At 42.9% G+C, this 24,030-nt stretch overlaps 4 protein-coding genes and 1 long non-coding RNA gene across 5 annotated transcripts in view; 1 reads left to right on the forward strand and 4 right to left on the reverse strand.

Moving 5' to 3' along the window:
* LOC145436055 (uncharacterized) overlaps positions 1–24,030 on the forward strand; it is a 307,559-nt gene that overhangs the window by 92,169 nt on the left and 191,360 nt on the right. The gene's annotated exons all lie outside the window — the stretch shown is intronic.
* LOC145436048 (uncharacterized) lies at positions 1,694–5,753 on the reverse strand. Its single transcript, XM_080313339.1, has 3 exons — positions 5,620–5,753; positions 4,708–4,850; positions 1,694–1,939 (listed from the first exon to the last, which is right to left on the reverse strand). The coding sequence occupies exons 1-3, from the start codon at positions 5,683–5,685 to the stop codon at positions 1,828–1,830; spliced, it is 321 nt and encodes a 106-aa protein (XP_080169465.1). The 5' UTR covers positions 5,686–5,753; the 3' UTR covers positions 1,694–1,827.
* On the reverse strand, positions 11,465–15,383 carry LOC145436014 (exocyst complex component 5-like). The gene has a single exon (XM_080313298.1). It carries the CDS (start codon positions 15,381–15,383, stop codon positions 13,251–13,253), a length of 2,133 nt encoding a protein of 710 aa, XP_080169424.1. The 3' UTR covers positions 11,465–13,250.
* LOC145436015 (dolichyl-diphosphooligosaccharide--protein glycosyltransferase subunit TUSC3-like) lies at positions 18,337–19,933 on the reverse strand. The gene has a single exon (XM_080313299.1). It carries the CDS (start codon positions 19,931–19,933, stop codon positions 18,953–18,955), a length of 981 nt encoding a protein of 326 aa, XP_080169425.1. The 3' UTR covers positions 18,337–18,952.
* On the reverse strand, positions 19,963–23,795 carry LOC145436013 (muskelin-like). The gene has a single exon (XM_080313297.1). The coding sequence runs from the start codon at positions 23,699–23,701 to the stop codon at positions 21,401–21,403; it is 2,301 nt and encodes a 766-aa protein (XP_080169423.1). The 5' UTR covers positions 23,702–23,795; the 3' UTR covers positions 19,963–21,400.

A 24,030-nucleotide genomic window follows, 5' to 3' on the forward strand; every position in this document is an offset into this window, starting at 1 on the left:
GATGAGTCGGTGTATATGCCGCAAAAACATCAAGGACAAAAATAAACTGAGTCCTTCCCTTTACAGTAACCTGTCGAGTTTTCCATTGTTCCAATGAAAAAGAGAGAGGGAGAAAGAGTAAGAGAAAGAGAAAGAGAAAGAGAAAGAGAAAGAGAAAGAGAAAGAGAAAGAGAAGAGAGAGAGAGAGAGAGAGAGAGAGAGAGAGAGAGAGAGAGATAGTTCGAATCGGATGTCCATAATTGTATTATAAATCAGTAGCCTACGCCTACTGTAAATTTACATCGGTTAGCAAAACTGAGCAACTCGTCATTTTCTCACAAAGTCGCCGGCCCAGGCTAAAACCAGCAGCTTCCTTATTGCGACTGACATCAATCAATCAATCAATGAACAGATTATAATTTCATCTGCGCAATACCCACAGTCCCACACACATAATGTACAATGGAACTACGCTATCTCTCCCGTGGCACTGCAAAATTATCGAAGTGACGTTTATTCTTCATATATCGGGCTTTTAAAGTGTTATCGATGTACGATTGTGGCTAGGATTGCATTAAACAATTAAGTGGTTGTTTAAAATTGGAAACAAAGCATTTTAAAAAATTACAGAATTGTGTTTTGAGATGGTTGAAAACCTCAAAATAGTCGGTTCAACAGCTATAGTACGTAGATATTTCGTCAAAGGAGGCTTTATATATTTACCCTATATTTTCAATTGTGAATGTCAATCCACTATGACGTCACAATTGAATATCGGTGACGTCATTACTTGAAGAAACACAATAAAAAACATGTTTTACACAAAGGCCTTGTTTTAAACATGTTTGTTTTAAATTGATTTTTGTTTTAAATGCAACCATAATAGTGCCTCATCTTTCCGTGCGTGACTGGAAGCATCGAATCATTGATGACCATAAAAGAAAAGAGTCATCCATTAATACTACAATCAACGATCAGTTTTAGTGACATCAGCCTCATTGTATCCAAAGCCGTAATAGTCGCATACCAACCCCCGCTTTTGGCGATTTAATATCTCTAAAGGTCGTGATCTCGCTACTTTTGCATTGTATAAGACGAATAAAGAAACTAAATTGTTGTTCTTCAATATGAACATCTTGGTATAGCTACTGCTAAAGCTAGCTATGAGCGCTACCGCGCAGGGCAAGAAAGTATGTGCCCCAGCAATAATCTGTTTTTAGATAATCGAGTTATTTGAGTAAGAGTAATGATTGCTTTTTGACTGTCTCTATTTGTTACAGTACACAGCGATTAAAATTGGCAGGACTTGGATCACACTCGACGACCAGTGGCGATAGATAGCGTGTGGTATCCACAGCTGCCGCACCAATGAGATGTGGGTTCGAGTCAGACCAACGTTGACTCCGGAATCCTGCGTAAGTGTTGGAGGTTTATCTCGGTTACTCCTCGCCATCTCATCCACGTAAGTGGCTTCTTTAAAAAGCCTGTAAAAGTGGGCCGTGCTACAAGTCGGCAGTTACGGAATCAAAAAATAATGAATATCGGCCTGGTAAAAATGACCATTGTAGTCGACAATCACCACGAACAACAACACTCGACGATGCTGCGAAATATTCTCCGCAAAAACACTTCAGGTGAAATGGCGGATCCTGGTGTCCTCCTCCTCTGACATTTGCGGTGCCTAATCTATCGCACAATAACATATAACAGTCGATTGTAAAAATACGTCATCTTCATTATCATCATGGAATAATAAGGCAGTGATTCGCTGACAAGCAATTGGTGACATCAGGCCATTCAAATGGACCGCGATAGAGTTGACGAAATGAGCGATGCATTTAGGTATTGTCAATATTTATGTTTATGCAGATTCACATATTCGCTTCCCCTTCTAGATCTGTTCACCCAAACAGATTTCCTCTTCTTCTTAGAGCACTTTCTCGTTGCAGGGAAGTAGGTTCTGTGAATAACAAATTACATTCATGAATGGTTACGCATATGGGAAGAAAAGCATTATCAAGTTCGTGCCTGCGGCGGTAAACAACCAAATTAGCCCTAAAATTATTCGTCTTTTAATATTTTGTTCAAAACTTTATTTCCATTTTGCACATTTCAACGAATGACGCAAATTCAACTTATTGAACATGTATATTAGGAAGAAGTAGCCTATATGCTGCGATATCTGTTAAAAGACTATATTCCCGACATTAGAACATAATCACAATATAGCACACAGGCGTATTTCAGAGTTTTTCTTTGGTACGACAACGATCGGTGCGCACCAGTCTGTTGGCTCGTTGACAGGCTCAATTATGTCCGCCTTTTGCAATTTATTTAGCTCAGCAGTCAAACTACCAAGCAAAGGAATGGGAACTCTGCGAGGTACTTTCAGGCTAATCGGTTTAGCATTCGCCTTCAGTTTGATAGAGTACTGTCCTTTCATTTTTCCCACTCCTTGAAAGAGTTCAGGGTAAGCTTTCATGACCTCTTCCTTAGACCGAAGCGAGGGAGTTACTGCACAGTCTACTGCACGGATGCTAACTGTACCCGGCACATCTTGCAGGAGTCCGATTTTGAATGCCCCTGGGATACCCAAGAGTAGTTTAGGCGTATCCCGGACAACGTAGACCTTTTCCACAACGGAGTTATCCTCAAACCCGAGCGTCATAGCGACATAGCCAAGGGTGGAAAGTTCCTTATTCCCTGCAGTCATCAAACGTTTGTCGGAGGGTCTGATGGATCCATATTGACGCTTGTATATGTGCAAGGGCATGACTGATACTTGTGCGCCAGTATCAACGCACCATGTAAGCAGGTCAAGGGCAACTTTGAGCTTGACAAACCAGCCAATATCTTCCGCTGGTTCCACCGTGCTAATGGTCAGCCCCTGGTGTGGGATTTCAGGCTCCATGTTAACTGTATTGGTATTGGGAGCACTATCCAAATCTACAGCAGCAATCACAGACCCCACAAAGACTGGTGCGATGGGACTTGAGCGTCCGTCCACATCGTCTTCACCAACAGTATCGGATTCCACGGAGCGTATATTTGTCCGACTTCTTTCAATACCAGAATTCCATGTACCTGCTAGCCGTTGACTACTACTCCAGGGACATTGAGATTTGCATAGTCTCCAAAACAGTGAACGCAGCAGAGACGATTCTGAAATTCAAGAAGATTTTCAGTAGGCATGGCATCTGCGAGACTTTGGTCACCGATGGAGCACCTATGTTCTCTTCCCGCGACTTTGCGGCATTTTGCGAAAGCTGGAAAATTGAACATATCATGTCCTCACCTAGATATCCACAGGGGAACTCGGAGGCTGAGCGTGCCGTTCAGACCATCAAAAACCTTCTGCGAAAATGTGACGATGAATATCTGGCGCTACTCACATACCGCAACACGCCATTGGCTATCGGCTACTCGCCGGCAGAATTGAGCATGGGCCGCAAACTAAGAACAAGAGTACCGTGTCATCCAGACGATCTTCTGCCCAAGTCTGTCGACCGAACCGCCGTGAAAAAAGCTGAAGCAGATTACCGACGCAGAGTTACTCGTGATTACAACAAAAGACACAGAGTAGTACCTGGAGATGAGTTCAAGGTGGGAGATCGCGTCTGGATTCCGGACTGCAAATCGCAAGGTGTTGTGGAAAAACTTGACACTGACACTTAACCCAGATCCTTGGTTATCAGAACTGGGCGTGGTACCTTCAGAAGAAATCGCCGAATGGTGCGGAGATACCAGACGGAGAATGCCCCGCAAGAAGGCGTCGACATTACCGCCAGTGAGGCAGCTGAATTCTTCAAATTTCCCGATCAGGGAGGAGATAGCAGTTCGAGCGCTACTAGTGTCGATCGTGATGTCCATCATGAGGCGGCGATAGTCCGACGGTCGGATCGGAACAGAACCGCACCTCGCAGATACATCGAGGAGTACTGATGTAGTTATAGGAGTAGTGTGTGTAAATATGTTGTGTTCTTCATTCACCTCTTGCCTGCCAATTGCTTCATACCTTTGTACCGCTAACTGCCTCAATTCGGATTGTTTATTGTCTTCATTCTGTGCTTGCATTGTATATGTTTGTGCTGCTTATAAGCATTTGTGCTTGTCCCGAGAAGGGAGATGTAGTGGTAGCTCTATGGCGCCACTAGGGTGTGACGACATCGCAGGTGCTTGGTCGTCACTGAATACATGGCTGCTTGAGGACTCACGTCTCGTATATTAGACAGACCGTCAGTCACGCTACTACAATAGTCACCGGAAAAACTAGTCGGCGTTGCGACTCATAAGTAAATAAAAGTTTCTAAAACGTGTCGAAGCAACTTTCAGTGGAAGTGCATAATGGAAGGCCTGAAAACTTATCAAGTAAGAGGTACAAATTAGCACATCTTTGTATTGACACTGGTTAAATTGTGTTCGTCACGAAGATGCACTTTGGAACTTCGGAAGTAGCCTATATGACCTCTACACAGTGCGATTGCCCCCCCCCCTCCGATACCAACTGGGTATCTGATACATTGTAATGATGAGGGCATATTAAGTATTGCTTACGCTTGACGCCTTTGCTCACTATGGAGAATATTATTTAACACAATATTCAATCAAGGCTACTTCACACAAATAGTAAACGATTGTATTTATTGGTAATTGATACTAAATATTTTCTCTAGAACGTTGCCTTTCTCACTATAAATAAAACTCAAGTTCAGCTGAATTGATACGAACCGACAATCTCCTATCAACGTTTCTCCGCTATTACATCCGCAACACCATCCGATTCCTGATGCGGGTTGGTAGCAAGATACGCCGCGTCTTTCGCATTTTCGGCAGAGATGTTTTTGAATCACGCGCTTAGGTCTGCTTTCTACCTGTAAATGGGCAATAATTATACATTTAATATATTGTATTTGCTAAGGAAATAGGTACTCAGGGCCTAAAGTGCTGTTCGTGCGGGAAGTCGAGCATCGCTCTGAAAACAAATCAAACATAGTTACTATAATTGGGAAAAGTTTGTTGTCCAGACTAAAAAGTGTGTTTTCCAACGGTGGGTGCTTGTATGTCGCTATGGCGATAAGCCTATTACAATGGCAAGTGCCATATATAGTAAACATCGGCGGCAGGGCTGTGCAGTCGGTTCCTTTTACCACCGACTCCGTCTCCCACTCCAGACGTTTTCAATATACCGACTCTGACTCCATAAATTTTTAATACACCAACTACTACTCTTAATATTTTATTCACAGAGCTCCGACTCCGACATTCCTGTAAATCTACTCAGAGAATTATACCTTTTATTGTAAGACATGTGTGGTTCGCGGAAATTATGAAACAGTACTCACACTGACAGCGTAAAAAAAACTTGATAACTTCTGTAACTGCAACCAGCAACGCCACTTTATTTGGTTATATTTTAAAGTACTTGGAGTAGGAGTCGAGGCATTTTAACAAACTCCGACGCCAGGCTGTATCTACCCCGATTCCGACTCCAACAAGAGAGCATTTAAACGAAACTCCGACTCCACGACTTCGACTTCACAGCCCTGATCGGTGCAATGTCGCCTCTCTAAAATCTTGGAATACACTGGATTCACTTTGCATTTATGAAAAGAGCTATATCCGAATCTCAATAATACTTACTGATGCGAAATTTTCCACAAACACCATAAAACATACAATCAACGCACAGAAAGTGAGGCTCCTCATAGTCGCAGTTGTACCTGAACTTGGCGGACACTTTGTTATACACTGAAATGTTCTCTATTACACTGCGGAATATATATAAATATACATGTGAAGAATGACATTTCTGCACGGCGCCATCCAGGATCTAATTTCCAAACACCAGTAAATTTCACAATAATATTAAGATGTGAAGGAACAAATGGCGTGACGTATACGTCTCAATGTGCTGATATGAATTTAAATCACGAACACCGCAAATATGTCTCAAAACTCTAAATTGGGTTCAAAACCGTAGTATAGCCTAGTTTTCACCATCTTAAAAGTCACTAGAAAATGGTATAGGAACATATTTTCCGTGATAAGGCCGTATACCGTACTTGGAATAGAATACTCGGTTGGAGAAGATGAAAGATGGCCTATAAATTGTTACAGAAGATATATTAATTACCTGCTTCGAAATATACTAACTGACGTAGCCTACATCTCTTTATTTTACTAAAATACTATGTCAGAAATATTATCTGCATCGTTATTTTCTTATCACTGCCTTCACACCCACGCATACGTCTTCAATGCCCCTCGTTATATACGGTAAAAGATCAAACACGACGACATAATATATAGGCCTAATCCCCAATTACAACATCGGGGAGTTCCCCGTGTACTCGCAACGGTGGCGCAATGCCTGCAGCGTTGAGTAGTATAACCGCAAGAATTCCATAGTGGTTACGCTATCCATAAAATCTTGTTGTTATAAGAATTAACGGTGTTTCGACATTTGTGATCATTTTGCACGAGGACGACAATATTTACGATTACTGAGTTGCCTGCTTATAGTATGCCTACCTTTTTCGAAGGTTTTATAAACCGCTTTCACGGATCGGATGTCATTGAAGAGCATAGAAACCCCGACATGTAGGGATTCAAGGAGTCGAATTGAGTTGGATTCGAACCGGCGGTCGATTTATGTAGCTGCGGTAGAGGATACCACTATACGCTCAAGTATCACTGACTACGTCACTCGCTACTCATTATTATTTATATAGTTACGTTAGTAAATAAACGGCAATGCATGCGAGCTTCGGAAGCCCATATTGGGATATGGTCTATTGGGCTATTCAGCTACAGTTACGGACAATCGACCCTACCAAATATCTCAAACTCCCGTGACATCGATACTATTAGTAATGAGATCACGTCCGGATGCTCAATACACGCAACGCAACACCACGGCTGTGGCGTACGGTATTTGAGAATGTGACGCAACGAAAAGCGTCGCCGGTAGAGAATGCAACATCGCAGTCTTATGGTGTATTGAAATGTTGAAATTGTTACCATCAAATTGAATTGATCATTTCAGTATGCATCATTTGCGCACGTGACTTCATTAGCTAAAACGAATCCTGAAATTTAGGGTACTCTTACATAAACCCGCAGCTTTAACAGCCTATATGCTCATAATATGAGCATATTATGTCAGCAGACTGCAGCGTCCAGGGGATGAAGGCGTCTCTGCCACCACAAACTTTCGACTTTGACACTGTGCCTTGATATTTGTTCACCATACGTCCCGATGCATATGTATGACGTCACGTCATACTTACTCTCCCAATTTCTCCCCAGACCACGTCCGCCGTTTTATAAGGAGAAAATGTGCATCCTAATAAGTTGTGACTTCAGCTCTGTAGCTCAATTCATAATCTTGATAGTACGACATGGGGTAATCGCGATTAGTAATCGAAATCGATTACGACAATTACAACATTTTCAAGTAATCGTAATCGCAATCGATTACATTCCAAAAAAACCCTAAAGTAATCGTAACCGTAATCGACAACTTCACATACTTAATCACTTTCTTTCTGAAAGAACGATGACTTTTTGTTTGTACAAGGGCTTGACATAAACTGAACATTCGTGAACAAGGAAGAGATATTACACCAGGTTAGCGACGGCAGGAACGTCTGATTCTCAAAAGCCACTGCTTATTATTACGTCAGAAGTACTAGCCTTGCTCGTCATTGCGTAAAAGCAATAAATAAGCAATTCCCGATCAGCAGGCCTGTTTATTTTTGGATATTGGATTTTATTTTTGGAGATTCTCCAAAAATAAGATTTGAAAACATCCAAAAATAAGATTTTTTGAATGATGTTTTCAGTGTATTAAACAAGTCAGAGCGATGTAAACGACCAGAAAACTCATAAAAACACACAAAACAGCATCTATGTGAAGGAAGGGGTCACCGAAACGCTAAAACTACTTCCACTCAATCCACTTCACGTTTCTGCTAACCTTGCCTGCCTGCTCGCCCCTTCGCCTTTTTATCCCTATAGGTTTCACAGTGCGACATGTAGAAAAGACGGGAAGGCAGCTTGAGTGAGGCAAAGGGAACGGCGAAATCATATACAGCCACCTCTGTCACAATCACTTCGTCCACATGATGACGGGACTCATCTGCTGATGCTTCAGACGGCAACACAACTTAATCCAGAGTAGATGGAAAGCGTGCGCCCCAAGTTTGTTGACGCTCGTTTATTGTCAATGAAGAGGGTGGCCTCTTGGTTGACTTGAAACCGTACCAAACTCCTTGATGCTAAGGACGAAAACAGTCCGGCGTGTGCAACTTCGCTGCTGTGGTCCATCTGATCGTTCTCGATCGCATGGTCACGCTCGCACATAGCTGGGCACCACCGTCACGAAGCTTCATGGTCTTGACTTTCTGATCATGGAGCAGAAGGAGCTCATACGCCTGGTCGAACGCCTGTGTCCAGGCGAGGACTGGGACGAGGACCACCACAAGGAAGGTCAGAGGGTGTTGGGGTGTTGGGCTGTCAAGTTCAATGAGGCGCGCATGGGATGAGGTTTCAAGCGCATTACTGACGAGCGCTTTTCAGAAGCAAAGGCTTGAAAGATTGGAAAGTTTGAAGAGTTAGACATTCCTCCATTTTTGGACCCCTAACCTCAATGTTTCCCACAATTGCGACGTTCGAGGCCGATATCTCGAAAATCAAGGGGGGGGGAGGGGCGTCTCCCAGTGATTAATATTCATCAGAAGGCATCATCCAGGCCAAATACTAAATTTGTGAAGAATGTATTGGAAAGTTAGATCAAGATCACTGATGATATCTATGTGTTGGAGGACTTGAATACATGATAATAACATACTTTTGGTAGATTTTTTCAGTAGTAATAGGGCTCAAAACACCTTCAATTCTTATTTTTGGAGATCCTCCAAAAATAAAATTTGAAAACATCCAAAAATAAGCTATTTTTGTTATTCTTGGAGAAATCCAAAAATAAACAGGCCTGCCGATCAGACAACAGAACAGAACCACGTATCTCGCTGATCATTATAGCGTAAAAACGTATAGCACCTGATGGGGGGTGAGGCTCCCACAAGTTTGGTTTATTACCCTTTGGGGGGCCAAGACCAACTTTTTTTTTTTTTGGGGGGGGGGGGGGGGGGGGGCGTGCACGTGCTGTTTCGGTCCTGTCCAGAAAGCATTTGCATTGTGGGGCTGAGATTAGAAGGTCAGGACTATTCGTCACGCCCACACAACGCGGTTGTTTACATAGGACACATACCCAAAGTTGCGGCCAAGGTATTTGGTAGCACACTTCGTGGAGTCGCATGTTGGCCGAAACTACATATGTCTCTTGGAGTGTCGTGGCGCTGTAATGAACGGCGCCGAATTGCATATTCCTATAAATTAGGGTTACCATATTTTGGAAATGTGAAAAGGGGATACTTTTTCAGAATTGTCAAACCTGCTAAACCGGAGGAGAATTCTCGAAAATAGTAAATTTCATGGGTGAATTTATGTCAGGATTATGACATGAGCATAGGGATACCATATATTGGAAATCTGAAAAGAGGACACTTTTTCAAAATTTTCAAACTTCCAAACCGGTGGAAAATCGCATGAAAAAATAGGAAATGTTTCCAACTTTGTGGTCAGTTGACTAAGAAAAAGGTCATCTCTCTCGCTCAGCGCCCACATACAGTTTTTTCCTTCACATTGTCAGGTGGTTGACTAAAAAAAATAAGGTCAACTTTCCACTCAGCTCCCAAAATACCCGCCGGAGCGTCACTTCGGTGCTGATTTACGGCCTCTCAGTCGAATTTGGCTATACATATGACCAAAATTCTCAAAAAAGAGGACAAAAGGGCGTCCTCCGAGTACACGCTTTCAAAAAAAGTCAAAAAAGAGGATTAAATCCTTTTAAAAGAGGACGTATGGTAACCCTACTATAAATCATGCATGCTTTTTTTTCTTTAGGGGGAGAGGTATGCATCAAGCTAGAGACAACAAATCGCGAAGCTCGAAGAAAAATTCCACGTTAATTAAATCTCTCGAAAATACTCTATAATTTATATTGATTTATTAAATACTTCTGAGTTCCCTTCGACCTCGCTTTCCCGTATATTGGGGTGCGACAGTTACGAACCTGGCAAGAATGCAAAAACGTTGGAAGCGATAAATTGTCACCTATAAAGTTGGCCAGTGGGTACATTATGATGTCACAAACAAATGACGTATATCATTTATATAGAAATTTGGCATCTCATTAGACCAGGGATGGCCAACCTGCGGCCGTAGAAGGGATTTTGTGCGGCCGTGGACTCGTAATTCAAATGTATGTGTTGGCGGCCGTCAACATGCAATTTGATTTTAATTAATCATGAAATTTTTTTCGAGCTGCGCGCGATTCAATGTGACTTCATTTTTCGATTTTAATGTAGTAGTGCCCTTTGCAATCAGCGCCCACAGTACAGATTCGAACAGCAAAGAAATGATGCGCCTCATATAGAAATATCAACTCGGAAATGTGTGCTCCACCACTATACCGACAATCCTGATGGGAGGTCAAGAAATAATAGCATACAACAAAGTGACTGTCCTGACTTGGACCCTATATCCAATGACCAGGAACGCAGAACGCCGAGTCCAATACTACTTTAATATTACAGCGAGACGTCGGCTACAACTTAACAGCATCTCGGCAAATAAGGAATGACCATACCCACGACAGCGGGTGCGATATAAGGCATCGTAATAATTACATAAACAATGATTACTAACACCACAGTGACTTCACAATTGACCCACCCGAAGATGCATCATCATTTATAACTTTCCCTAAATCTTCGAAAACACCCCTTCCGTCAACTCTACCGGAATCTGATCACATGGGCCGAAAAAGGATAAATGTTTGATAGTAATATGTATAACTACTAATTTTGATGTCGGAATTCATTGGTCAATCAGACAAAAATTTCACGCGACTATGGGCGAATCCCATTACATGAACACTGACCACTCGCGATTTAGGTGCGTATAAGATGCCTATGAATGATTAAATAGATTAGTTCATCGGAAATGGACATAGACACTTTAACATGGGTATTTGGCGCCCAGGTAGATCATTACGACCATGCCCTGGAATGCGGCCGTAGGCAACATGAGCAGTCGAAACGCGGTCGTGAATGGCAAAAAGGTTGCCAACCCCCGCATTAGACCTTTTCATCGCAATCCTTAATTCCTTATATTGTCTTTTAATATATTTTCTATGATTAGTTTCGAGAAGCAAAATATACGTAATCGTAATCGAGTAATGCCTAATTTGGCTGTATCTCCTAATCGCAATCGATTACATTCGTGAAGTGATCACCCCATGTGTGCTTGATACCTCTACACGTCGCGCCCTTTCGGCTATCGTCGCTCGGTATCCGCGAAACAAACACGCATTAGTGACAACACATAGAACACAGTCAGCACTCAATAACGCGAAGTCAAGCAACTTGTCTGTGAACATCTTTATTGCACTTGATAAATGTAAATCAAAGCAAGGTTACAGAATACATAACTGTAATAATGAGTGCAGATACAATGAAAAGCCAGTCCTCGAACAACGCATCAGACAGTTATCGTAATCAAATGTAACATTACCGGAGTCGATCCCACACCGAGGACCAAGACCCGGATACCTCCCTAATATGATGTCACAACATCGAACAAACGTCATAACAACCGTAATGGCGGCTGCGGTGGACAGCTGGCATCTTGGCGCAATTGCATTGATTTCGATGAACACTAGGTACAGAATCGTGATTGGAATGGCTAACAGGTAAACTAGCACGAAGAGCCTGCACATGCACAATGATAATAACACATTACTTCAGCATTAGCCTATGCTTATGCATGCACATTTTAGAAGTAACGAAACAGCCAGTGATATTTATATCAGTATGTTACTGATTGCGTTGCATTGGTCGACATCGATTACTCGGTCATCACAAATTATGATATCAAAGAAATCTTGAATAACAGTATTCAAATTCAAATTGCAAATCGTATGTCTGAAGTCGCGCCCCGCCTAAGTGATCTCAGCAGTTGATGACGAGCGTCTGCCGTAAAAGTTTCGGATATCGAGGGAGAAGAAAAAAGATGTGATGCTCATAAAATCGGGTACCCTCAGTGGAAATACAGTCATCTGTTACTGATTTTTCTAAACAAACGCCCATATTGAAAATAAGCTGTAGTGCGCATCACTGCGGCGCCGTTACCATTGTAGCTCACGTATTCCAATTAGATGGAAAGTGGAAAAAGATCCAGAGGCATTCAGAAAGTAAAAGATTTTTAAAATCAGGATTTTGTTAATTGTCTCCTAACTAATATATTAGCTACGTGGTTCAAAACAGAGGACAGATAATCAACAAATAGGAGGCTGGCGTTGAAAATGCCAAGCCTTCAGGCCTTTGTTTTCAGTTACTTGCGAAGTTGAGTGGATGGGCCTATAGATGCTAATTGGAGCGATAGATTACAATGTAGGTTTACCATATTTTATACACTTTCTAAAAATCGAAAAAGTTGGTTTACCGAAATTGAAAACGGCTGATATGTTTACTGGAAATCTTGTGTTGACTAAAAAAAAAACGAATTACTCGCTCGAACGTCCGCATTACTTATTTCGTGTCATCTATGCGATTTTCAGTTAACCCTGTCCATTATCCTAGCTCTAAAAGCTGTGAAGGAGGACGAATTGCAAAAAATTAGGACAGTTAGGCATCCTTGGGAAGAAGGAGGACGTATGGCAACCCTACTCCAATGCATTTTCACCTCGCTAAATTCACCGCGAGAGATATCATCAATTGGACAGCCTCCCTGGGTCTAGAACCGCCTCCTGATTTAGCCTATTCTCTCACAATTTAAGTGATAGAAGTGCATCCAAAATCTAATAGTTCCAGAGTATACAAAAGTTAGTATCTATGCATCGAAACGGTTGCATCAGAAGTGGTTTACGAACATAACTATTTGACCAAGTAATACAAGCAGATACCACTCGACTCGAGTACTTCAGAAGACTAGATTTACTCTGTTAATAATGACCTATGGCTTTGAAGGGGCCGATAGAGATATGCCCAGCTCGAGCAATCTCGATATATCAAACAATTTTTGGTTTGACGTTACAGTTACAGTAGAGTACTTTGTTACTAGACACCATTAGGCGGAGTTAGCGGCGACATCATCGCGACCATATACATTTTTGTTGAAATCAGAACATCGAATTCAGGCCGAATAGCTCAAGCGAAAAGCCTGTCCAGCCTGGCCGAGCGATAGTCCGACCGCAGCTGAATGAAAGAATGCGGCACGCTCCGGTCCAAGTTCGACAGCCGTTCCCCCGTGCACACCTCCCTCAAATTTTCCGGCGCCACGATCAGCAGGTTACACAGCGAGTGCAAGCTCTCGAATAGATCCTCCAGAAACGGACTCTCCAGCGAACTGGCACACTCCCGGTACCTCTTAATGTCACAAATCGCCATCATACCGCCCAAAAACGTAAAACGAAACTGCTGAAAATGCTCAAAGAGCATCCTGTGAAACCGCTTCCCGTACTCCGTCAGCACCGCGTCGACGTTATTCCCGTCGAGAGACTTCCTCATGTATTCCATTATCTTTTTGAAGTACGCGCACACCGTGCCGCAAGCTTGCGTGCACTGCCTGTCCGGCGTTTTCTCCGTAGAGTAATCCGACTTCTTCTGCTCCGTTTTCAAAATCGTTTTCATCCAACCTATCGCCGCGTTGAGGCACTTGTCAAGCCCCGCGTCTAGCTTAACCTCCATTTCTTCGCGTACACCTTTCTTTTTCTGAGCGCATTCGTTGTAACGCGATGAAGATCCGATTAACGGCAGCAACGTGTCGCTAAACTGCTTCTCGAACAGATGGAAGATGATGTTAGTCTGTTGCGCCACGTCGAAGAAATACAAATCTGGCTCGGTTTTAGAATCGGAAGACGGAATGTTCTGCGAACACAGCTCAATCGCATATCCAATGTGTTGGTTGCAGAGATGATCCACCAACAGATTAAAAATCTCAACCGCGTTATTGCTCAAGGTCGAAGCGCTAGACAGCACTCTGCACCTACCGAAAGCCATTTTTGTCTCTTGCAACACGTTAATCGCCAGTTCCTGCGACAGAAAAGTTTCTCCTTTCACATTATTCGGAGCGTTGCTGCTAAGCCCGAACGTGATATGCCCCCTGCTTTTATCTGCGATCACAGCTTTTAAAGAAGACACCGGCGCGTTCTGTCTTTTTACATGGTCCTTTGAATCGTAAAACCGTTGCGATATCATCGTGGCTTTATCCTTTAAGAATTTAACCTCCACTTTGACATATGAGTCGAGGTAGCTTTTGAATATCCCGTTCGTGAGCTTTGCGATAAAATTTGAGTCCGACCCGAGCTTGAACTGCGTCAGCCTCTGCGAGAGCTCCTGCGTTTTCGAGTACAGCGTGAAGAGATTCTGCAGGTATTTCTCGGGGTCGGTGGTGCGGCTTTCGCTCAGCTTTTTATCGACGTGACCTTTCAAGTGTCCTTGATAAATTCTCGTCAGCAGCTTGCCGGTCACTTGCTCGGGCGACGAAAACACTTCGTCGATCACCCTGCTGACTTTCTGGCACAGGGCGAATATCTCGTCGAAAATCTCGGCGTTGCTGTAGAAGGCGTCCCTCATGCTTTCTTCGATAAAAGAGTCGATGCACTGCTGGTACCCTTGAAAAGAAGACAGCGTGGTGGCGAGCTCGCGCATTTTTTTCGTGTCTCCGTTCGCGTGCGCCTCCTTGAACTCATCCTTCATTTTTTCCTCAATTTCGTGATATTTTGCTACAATTCGGCTTTTGACACCCTCGAATCTTTGAAAGGGCAGTTCCTGCGCTATCAAGTGTAGCTTGTGTACGATCTCGGCGGCCTCACACACTCTGTAAGGGTTAGTAAGCTCTTCCGATGTGAATTCGTCACTTAGAAACTCTCCAAAATACTTCATGAGCTGATGGGCTTCGGCAGCACGAGTCCTGGGTATGTTCACGCCTTCTAGCTGGTCACCCAAGTGCACTACCTTGGTCGCGACATAGTTAATCCTGTCTTCCAGAGACTGAAACTGCGTGAAAGACTGCTGGTTCCTAGCCATCAGCTCGTTCATCTTTTCCTTATAGGACCGCGACTCCTTGCCTAAAGCGGCCTCGAGTTTTTCGGCGCGCTGCTGAATTTTTCCGTCCAATATCTTCAACTCGTCGATGTGAGCGATGAATTCGTCGCGAAGCATGTGCGGGTCGAAGCCCCGCGAGCCCCCTTTTGTTCCGCCGCCCGGCGTTCTCCAGGCTAACCGCTCCACGTACTCCTGGGGATCGAACGGGTCGTCGAATAGTTCGGCGGAAGCCATCGTATTGACACAACCGCTCCGGTATTTTAAAGATAAGGTTTACTTTCTGAAGAGATAGATCACAAATTACGTATGAAACACTTGTAGTGAGTAAGGCTGGGCTCAACTATTTGAGTACTCCAATCCGAGACAAGTAACAATCATCATATCATGATTTCAGTTTCAGTCAATATTTTTCGAGTAACGAAAATACACACCGTCACACAAGTAACATTACGTCAATGAAAAATACAGTTTCAGAAGTGTATTTCCACCGTTGGAGCCTAAAACATATTGCTTAGCATCGAAAAACATGTTGCACCAAGGCTACGAATATTCGTGGAAAAGTATTTACATCAAGTAAGGATTGTCCCCCCAAATGGTCACAAAGCGATACGAAATAGCCATTGTCCAGAAATACGACATTATTTTGGACGACAGGTAACTGGCATCATATTTGAACTTTTCAAGTCAGTATTACTGTAATGAGATTATAGCAGCGGGTACTCCAATACTTGAAGCTTAGTACTCGACTCAGAATCGAATCTCCCAGATACGGTACTCAGATAATCGCCCAGCCCTAGTCATCAGCAAATAGACATCCCTTGTGTGAGACAGTTAACAATGTTGATTGGGAAAAGGGTTGATCATAAAGAAACCTATAAAGTAAAGGCCGGATTCGATCAATATGCACTTTAAACATGGTTACGACTTACAACTAGTGCACATTGACACGAATAGGCCTACGTCTTTTGAATAATAGATTACACAATCAATGCACAATGTAACCGAAGATCAGGGCAGGTCAATGTTAGACTAGCGGTATCACTTTTCAGAACACATCAACGCATGACAAGTAACTAACCGACAGTATCCTGTGTTTTGGGCAGATGTTTTTATGAAGTCGGTTTGTCGGTGCTCACAAAAAGGTTACAGCGTTTTAACATAATTGACTATACATGAAAACAGTTGTGAAATCTAAACAAATAGGGTCGCTGTGATGGAAAAATGAGAATGCGATTGAAATGCCCAGGTGTCTAAGATGCAGCTCAGAGTGTAGTGAACCCTACTGAATTATATTCTGGACATGACCCTTACAACCGGACATATTTGATGAAAATTATTTCAATAGCACACATCACATGTCACGAAAATTAGTAGTAGCTGCAAAAATTGGATAGGATACATCAACTCTGCCGTAATTGGTCCTGTGTTCAACTGACAATGATTCACCAATACTAAACATCATTATGTCAACAGTACGACCTAACACAAAGTAATGACACCAACGAGTAAGCTCTGATGTAATACAATGTTATGGCACCATGTGAGCGGTAGGAACAAATGATATTGCCAAATGTTGATGTAAACACTGAGAAAGTTCTATGACCTCATCGCGCTCAGCACCACTAATTCAGAGTATGTTATTAATCATGGGAGCACAAAAGAATTGCACAACACCATGGCATAAAACTTGCCAACTCGAAGATATTCCAAAACACATGCTGGATTACACAATTGAAATTCAATACAACACTAAATATGTCTTGTTACCAGTGCTGGTATAATCTAGAGTTCACAGAGTTGTGTATCTAGTCGGCAATGAACGAGTTCAGCAGATCAGACTGATAATATTATTAAGAGAGACTGCAGGCACAGGTATGACAAACAGCATTTCAGTGTTCATAGGTTCAGAGCGCATCTATTTTGACCATATTGGAAATCCTTATTTGACATGTGAAATCAAATTTGATGGCAAGTCAAACAAAATTGGTGAACAATTTCTCAAGGTACGGCAATACCAAGATAATCGTAGAACTGAAAAGGGTTGTATGCGATTTCACAAGGTCTTTGCTGGGTACACACTCGTCACAACACAGTTTCCGAGATCAGCTGAAGATCGGATTTCATTTCTGACAGTGATGATATAAATAATTGAGTGCCATCACAGCTCACACACATTGAAACAGGGTGAGCCTTTGAAGATCGAAATTTCACACTCAAATGGGTCATCCTGCTATTTGTGTGCTGCAGGCAAATGGCAAAAGAGTTATTCCATACCGTAACATAAGTTTGAAGTTTGGGTAATATCCAATACTAAAACTGTTAAAGAGTTTGAGTTGCAGTTGGAGATGCATAAAAAATCTTCCCCAGAAAAAAAGACATATTATCACAATAAATTACTGTCACCGAGTATACAAACACAACGAAGATACAACACGGATTCGGCAAACGCCACATCAAAAGCAATTACGCAACACACATATAAAAGGCAGTCAATTAATTAATGACACGCACTTTGTTATTTTGACTGATGGATAGATAGCAGCCGATTAACTATCACAAAACATTCAAAACATCACTTCGCAACGCCAGCAATGGTGATCACTCATGATATGCTACAACTTAAGTTTGGTAGAACAGGAAATTTAATGTTCAACCTTGGTCCAGTAAGGAGGAGTTATTTTGAATCTACTGTGCGAGCAGAACTAAGTATAGATTGCATGAATCCGATAACACATTTAGATATATTGTTCAATATTTTTATAGACCTTAACATATTTTCGAAATAGGTGCAACGTGCAACTGTACACCAAGAAAGGCTTCTCCTCGCTATAGAAGAAACTGGATGACCAATGATGTCTACCACGTCCTCAATCATGCACAAAACATTTAGTGCTAGTGATTTGACAGGGAAAACTTGTACGTAAAAGTATTGTGGATATTTAATATTCAAGTGTTCGGTATGTGAATTATATATTTCACAGAATGGCCAAAGTTTCCATTTGATTTGCAGAACAAAAATCATATGGGGAAACGTCATACCAAAGAGGCAAAGATAAATTACTTGACATTGGGAGGAAGTGGTAATAATTGGTACAAGTATTAACCTGTGTTTATGGGGACACAATTTTTCTTTCCGTACACTGAATAGAAAACGAATATCAGTGCAATACTGTTCTTTTTTTATAAAAATAAACAATGCTAGCATTACTGCTGTTCTGAATTCCCATGATCTGAGACAACAGGTCAAGCACATCCATTGACTAGTTACAATGACTTGCTAACAAAGATGGCTTAGGTAGACGCAAGTTATTGTACCTTAACATCAGCTATATCTTTATATAGGAAGCATTCAGCTAACGGAACACATTATTAAGGCTTTAAATCAGGATTTTCAAGAGCAATCACACGATCATGAATCCCAATGACATATCTTTTAGCTTCAATGTTAGATTTTGGACTAGATTTTATTTATAAGAAAAAACAGCTTTGATCCAGCACCAACTGTTTCATTTCAATGGCACTGCACACAACTAATATATTTGACATTGCTTTGAATTTTCCATTCCTAAGAATGCGTTTCTGCCAAGAACACAGTGAAAACACTTGTCCAAACTTCATTAGACGAGCATTGTCTACTATTGCGTGTTAATAATGCGCTTGGACACCATGCTCCTTATTGAAGATTTTAAACCGAAACATGAAAGGGGAAAAATGAAACCGACAAAAGTAATATCCTCTCCAAATCGTCACAGACTGACCAGAAAATTTCATAATTAGTCAAGGTTTTTCCAAATCGTTCATATTTATCGGATCAAGAAACTGTATGGATAGCCCTGATATTTCCTCCGAAAAGTCGCTAATAACACACTGAAAAACATAGTCACCAGACCAATCCCGACCATCGCCCTAGTCCTACGATAACCGATGTCCTTTTTTAGCTTCGCCACGTCGTTTAGAGTGATAAATCCCATCGAAATCCCTGCGGTAAACAGCATCACCAGGTAAGTCTCAAAGACAAATTGACCCTGGCTGCTGCCGTGTATGTAATGGAGGTTGCCAGTCTGCGGGTTCTTGTGCAGGAAAGGCGGGCCGCGGATGTAATTCCACATCTGCCCCGACGTCATAAACACCACGGTGGACACCGACAGACCGCCCCACAGGGTTTTGTTGTACACAAACTCCATACTGTCTCTTTTCATGTACACCATGCCTACTGCTACGAGAAACATTAATCCAAGCACTACTGTACCGGTGTAGTTCGGAGGACGGAATATACTGATCGAGATTTCGGTACGTTCGTTAATCCACCTGGCTAAATTTTCAGCCTGATACCCGTGTCTTTGAATGTCGTAGGTATCTGCGGGCTTGCGTCTGCCTTTCTCAGGAAAATGCATAAAGACCGGCGCAGAACTCAACTTCATCATCTGAAAGACGTCAGAACCCTCGTCGTAATCCACGACTCCGAAGAAGAGTCTGTTCGAGTAAGATTGTGAAAATCGATAGGAATTGGCAACAATGCTATATTCCTCGGCCGCGTCTTTGCACACGGCACATCCGTGCTTAGCCTGCGACGCCGTGAACAGCAGTATCATTGAGTAGTTCTTCGGTTTATTCCGTACGTAATTGATGAATTTATCGCCGGTGATGTGTATCACCGGCCGGCGATTACTCCAAGCCACAAGTTGCGATACTTTCTCATCTAGCACCTCCTGTTTCAGTTTGGGCTGGACAGCTGGAACGAGCAGGCAGCAAACTAGCACCACAAGCGTGGGCAACTGGGACATGGTTGTTTGAGGTAGGGCTATTATTACACCTTGAAATCAAAGGAATCAGTGTAAAACGCAGCACGAGTAGAGAACACGTTTAAATCGTCACGGAAAACATGTACGCACATAAACAAAGCTTCATGAAATAGTGCAACACCAATATTGACCAAATATGGAAAATTATGGGAACATCATTACAATAACCATGTTATGCAGCAGCTGGTACCACACGCCAGCATAATCGAAACAACCATTTTGCCCAAATAAGGAAAATGACATAAGCACAATAACCTAGTAATGCACGCCAGCATATGGTGAGGATAACATGCAAATATCATTTCAATGCAGCAATGTAAAAGTCGTACTATCAAAATGTAAACCAAGTCGCGACGTAGTGGAAGAAGATCGGTTAACAGAAAAGTTGTTCACCTTCTTTCATCCTGAATAATGGATTGCCTGGAAGGGACGCGCTGTCGCGCTCGGTCATTCGAAATGCACATTTTGAGTACTTCATATGAGAATGGTAGTAGGTGAAATAATCTGGACAGGAGATCTCATACCAGGCCTACGACAGGCAAAGAATTCAAACACCTAACAAGCACACTAGATGCTTTTTCTCAGTAGGCCTATGATACCGGAACCTGTGGCGCAACGGTAAATCAAGAGCAGTCAGATGACTCAAATACTGCAATGTTACTGTGAATCTATGATCACCGAAGGATGTACAGGAAAACTTTCACAATGAAAGGCAGCATAACATAGGCTAATGTCCCTCGTGGCGTCAAAACTAAAATTTTCACATAGTCTCAATTTCGGCAGTAAACGCGTCTACAAACCCTTGTCAACAGCGGCAAAACGCTTTGAAGTTAATCATAACAATGTGACATGATTTGTTTGTACCATAACAACACATCAAAATTCACAACCATGGCCAAGGAAAACTGGCCTTAAATAGAAAGCTTGCTTGTATCTGAAAGGAGCGACATGAATATGACATCCAGACAAACAGCTCAAATAGCACATAAAATCAGAGAATAAAATGTTTTGAACGCAATGAGAGCGTGATCATCAGCATTAGGATCAGATTTGCCCGTAATAGAGCAACACAACATTCAACATAAAAAATACAGAGTTATTGCAACTATGCATTAGATTAGCAAGTCTCGTTGTGATGAACCCGTGCTAACAATGAACGAAATGATTGCTTCTATACACATAAATATGGTCTGTAGACATTATGAGCATGTGGCACTTCAGCATAAGACAGTTGAGCATGTGGGTCAAAGTTAAATTCAGATTGGATAAGGTAATAATCAGGGGCTCGGGCACAGGTTAATTTTGGGGTTGTAGAGACCACTGCTGAAGATTCGCATGGTCAACTGTCATTTTTCAACGTGTCGCATGCTCAAATGTCGTGCAAACCATAAGTATGTTACCCAAGAATCACAAGAAAAGGCATAAGCGTCAGTGCGATCTGCAGTCATGCTAAAACTGCATAATATCGTAAATATTATCCTGAGGCTGAGTCATGTAGTCAGGAAAAAATGACGACAGGGCATCAAAAAGTTGAGTCCGCTTCAAGTGCACCTGCTCGGTATCCGAATACTTCATACTTTCGTACGAAGAATTAGACGCGCTAGGTAATTTACGCGTGGCGTTTGCTTGGTTATTTCTGTCGGAGGTGAGACTAGGAGCCTCATCGTCTGAGTCTGAATCGGCGTCGTGACCAAATAACGAAAAAGCCAGCCGACAAAATTTCCTTTCCTCCACCGGGTCCGAGTGGGTCACCGTCTCCGAAACATCTGTCTGAAGGTACCTCATTGCGGCCAAAGGGTCTACCGACGACAATTCTTTGTATTTGTGCTTTCTTATCATACACCGACAACGATTTAGAAGTTCGTCTTGAGACGGACGCAGTAGTGACAAGCTCCAAAAATCTGACAAACGCATTTTCGGACTGGATTTACTGCCCGGGTTACCGCCAAACATATAATGAATGCGCCGCACTGGATCGTACACCAATTGGTGTGCGTACCGCGGGCACGGGCCCAATTCCGCATCTACTTGTTCAGAACATGTAGACACTGGAGTCTCCATGGGTTTAGAAGCCTCGTTCCTGTAAACGCAAGTCCAACTGTCCTCGCCCATGTAATAAATCCAAAAAGAATTATGCATGTTGTCCTCTCTCTTATCTTTATCCTTGCTCAACCCGGACAGCATATGGATTTCGCCGAGGTCCGAATTGATGGTGGCTCTCTGAGTAAACCCAGACGGAGGCAAACCCTCTTCCTTTTTAAGCCCGTCGTGAATGATTGTTACTGAATCGCGCTCGATGTCGTACGAAAAAAAATCGCTGACGTGCTCTTTGGAACGTTGCCCGCCGAAGATATACAACATACGGTGCTTCGCGTCCAGCAGCATCGAATGTCCGATACGGGATCGTATATCTTGCGGGCCTGCGTTGCCAGAGTCTTCCCGCATCAATTTCCATGCGTTGGCGGCGATATCGTAACGAAACAGACCGCTGAACTCCGGTATCGGCCTCATCGAACCCGCGCCTACAGGTGCGGCGGCCGTTAAAATCCGCCCGCCAAACACGTAAATCGTTTGAGATGCCTGATCGATGCACATTTGATGATCGAAAACAAGTCTAGGACCATCTTCCGAAGCTGTATCGCGGCTTAAAACCTCCCACCGGTGCTCGCGGATGTGAAAAACGTGAAAATCGTTCTTCACTGTAGTCGGGGTGCGTTTAGACGAATCCAAATACCTTCCGAGCGTGTACAGTTTTCCGTTTCCGCAATCGATACAAATTTTATGACATGACCTAGCCGACGGGCCACCGTCATTTTCGGTGTCGTGAGAAAGGCACACCCACATCTGCCTGTCTACTTCGTACCGCCAAAAATCGCTGAGATCGTTCGTACCATTCCAGCCGCCGAAAAGATACACGTTATTGTTGAGATAGTCCATGCACATCTGATGGCCGCCCCTCATACCTGGGACACCGTCAGGTTGGTGAGAGTCGTACTTTGATATATTCCTCCACACCGTTTTGTAATCCTGACGATTGATGTAGTGGTTGAATAGCTCTTTTTTCATGGCACGCTCCACAATCGCTTCGCATTCTTCAAAATTGCCGTCGACGACAAGTTTTCTGTGCAATTCCGTCAGCAGAGGGTGTTCCAAAGCGAGTTTGGCTTTCTTCTGCAAAGCTTGGAACGCCTCGACGTAATTGTGTTGCCGGAAATGCTTCAGACACAAGCGTATGGTTTCCTGCTCGCAAAGCTCGTAGTAAGATTGCAAACAAGGCGTGATTATAGAGGGGTCGTTGATTCCGCGCAGTTCCACGTACCAGATGCTGAAATTGAACGCCGGTCCCCAAGGTAGTATCGGCACAATTTTTATGTATCTGCAAGGCGTGGGTTTGCCGTCTTTGACGTGTTTAGTATCGAAGGTCTCGGGGTTGTGATCGTTCTTCAAACCTCCCACGCATACTTCATGCATCGAGTTCTCCTTCATCCCTGCTAAAATCTTGAACTTTTTCACGTTGCAAACGTGATTCTTCTCGAATTTCCCGAAGAGAATGCGCCGTACTATGGCTGGCTGAGTCAGCTTGAGAACTAGATATTGGGGAGGCGTGTTGCTCGCCGAAGACCATCTCGATGATTGCTTGGATGGCTCGTTGCGAAGGATATTTTCCGGTGCGTAATGAGCCGAGAAGCTCGACCACTTATCCACTTTGTAGGATATGAAAACGTCGGAAACGTTTTCATACATAGCCATTGGTGGTTATAGGTATAGGACAACGACCTGCAAAGAGCAAATGTAGTAAAATGAAATCGTCACTACTTACTGGACTGCGCTACCAAAAGAAGGTTAACTTTGGAAATTTCACCATGTATCGTTAGCGCTATGCCCGGTTGGAACCCATGTACATTAAGCACAAAATATTTGATGGGCTAAGACGGTTCCCAGTATCACACCGTGAGTGCAGTAAGTAGAATATTTGTTCTACACAGGACACCGATTCAATATTAGGGGCTATGTGCAATGATTTGACTAGTGGCAGCTGGTGTGCAATAACAGGTTTATCAAGTCTCTAGTCCAGTGTC

The sequence above is a fragment of the Botryllus schlosseri genome, chromosome 3, assembly GCF_051294905.1.
Source record: "Botryllus schlosseri isolate E-star chromosome 3, Bs_hap1, whole genome shotgun sequence".
NCBI classification, from domain to species: Eukaryota; Metazoa; Chordata; class Ascidiacea; order Stolidobranchia; family Styelidae; genus Botryllus; species Botryllus schlosseri.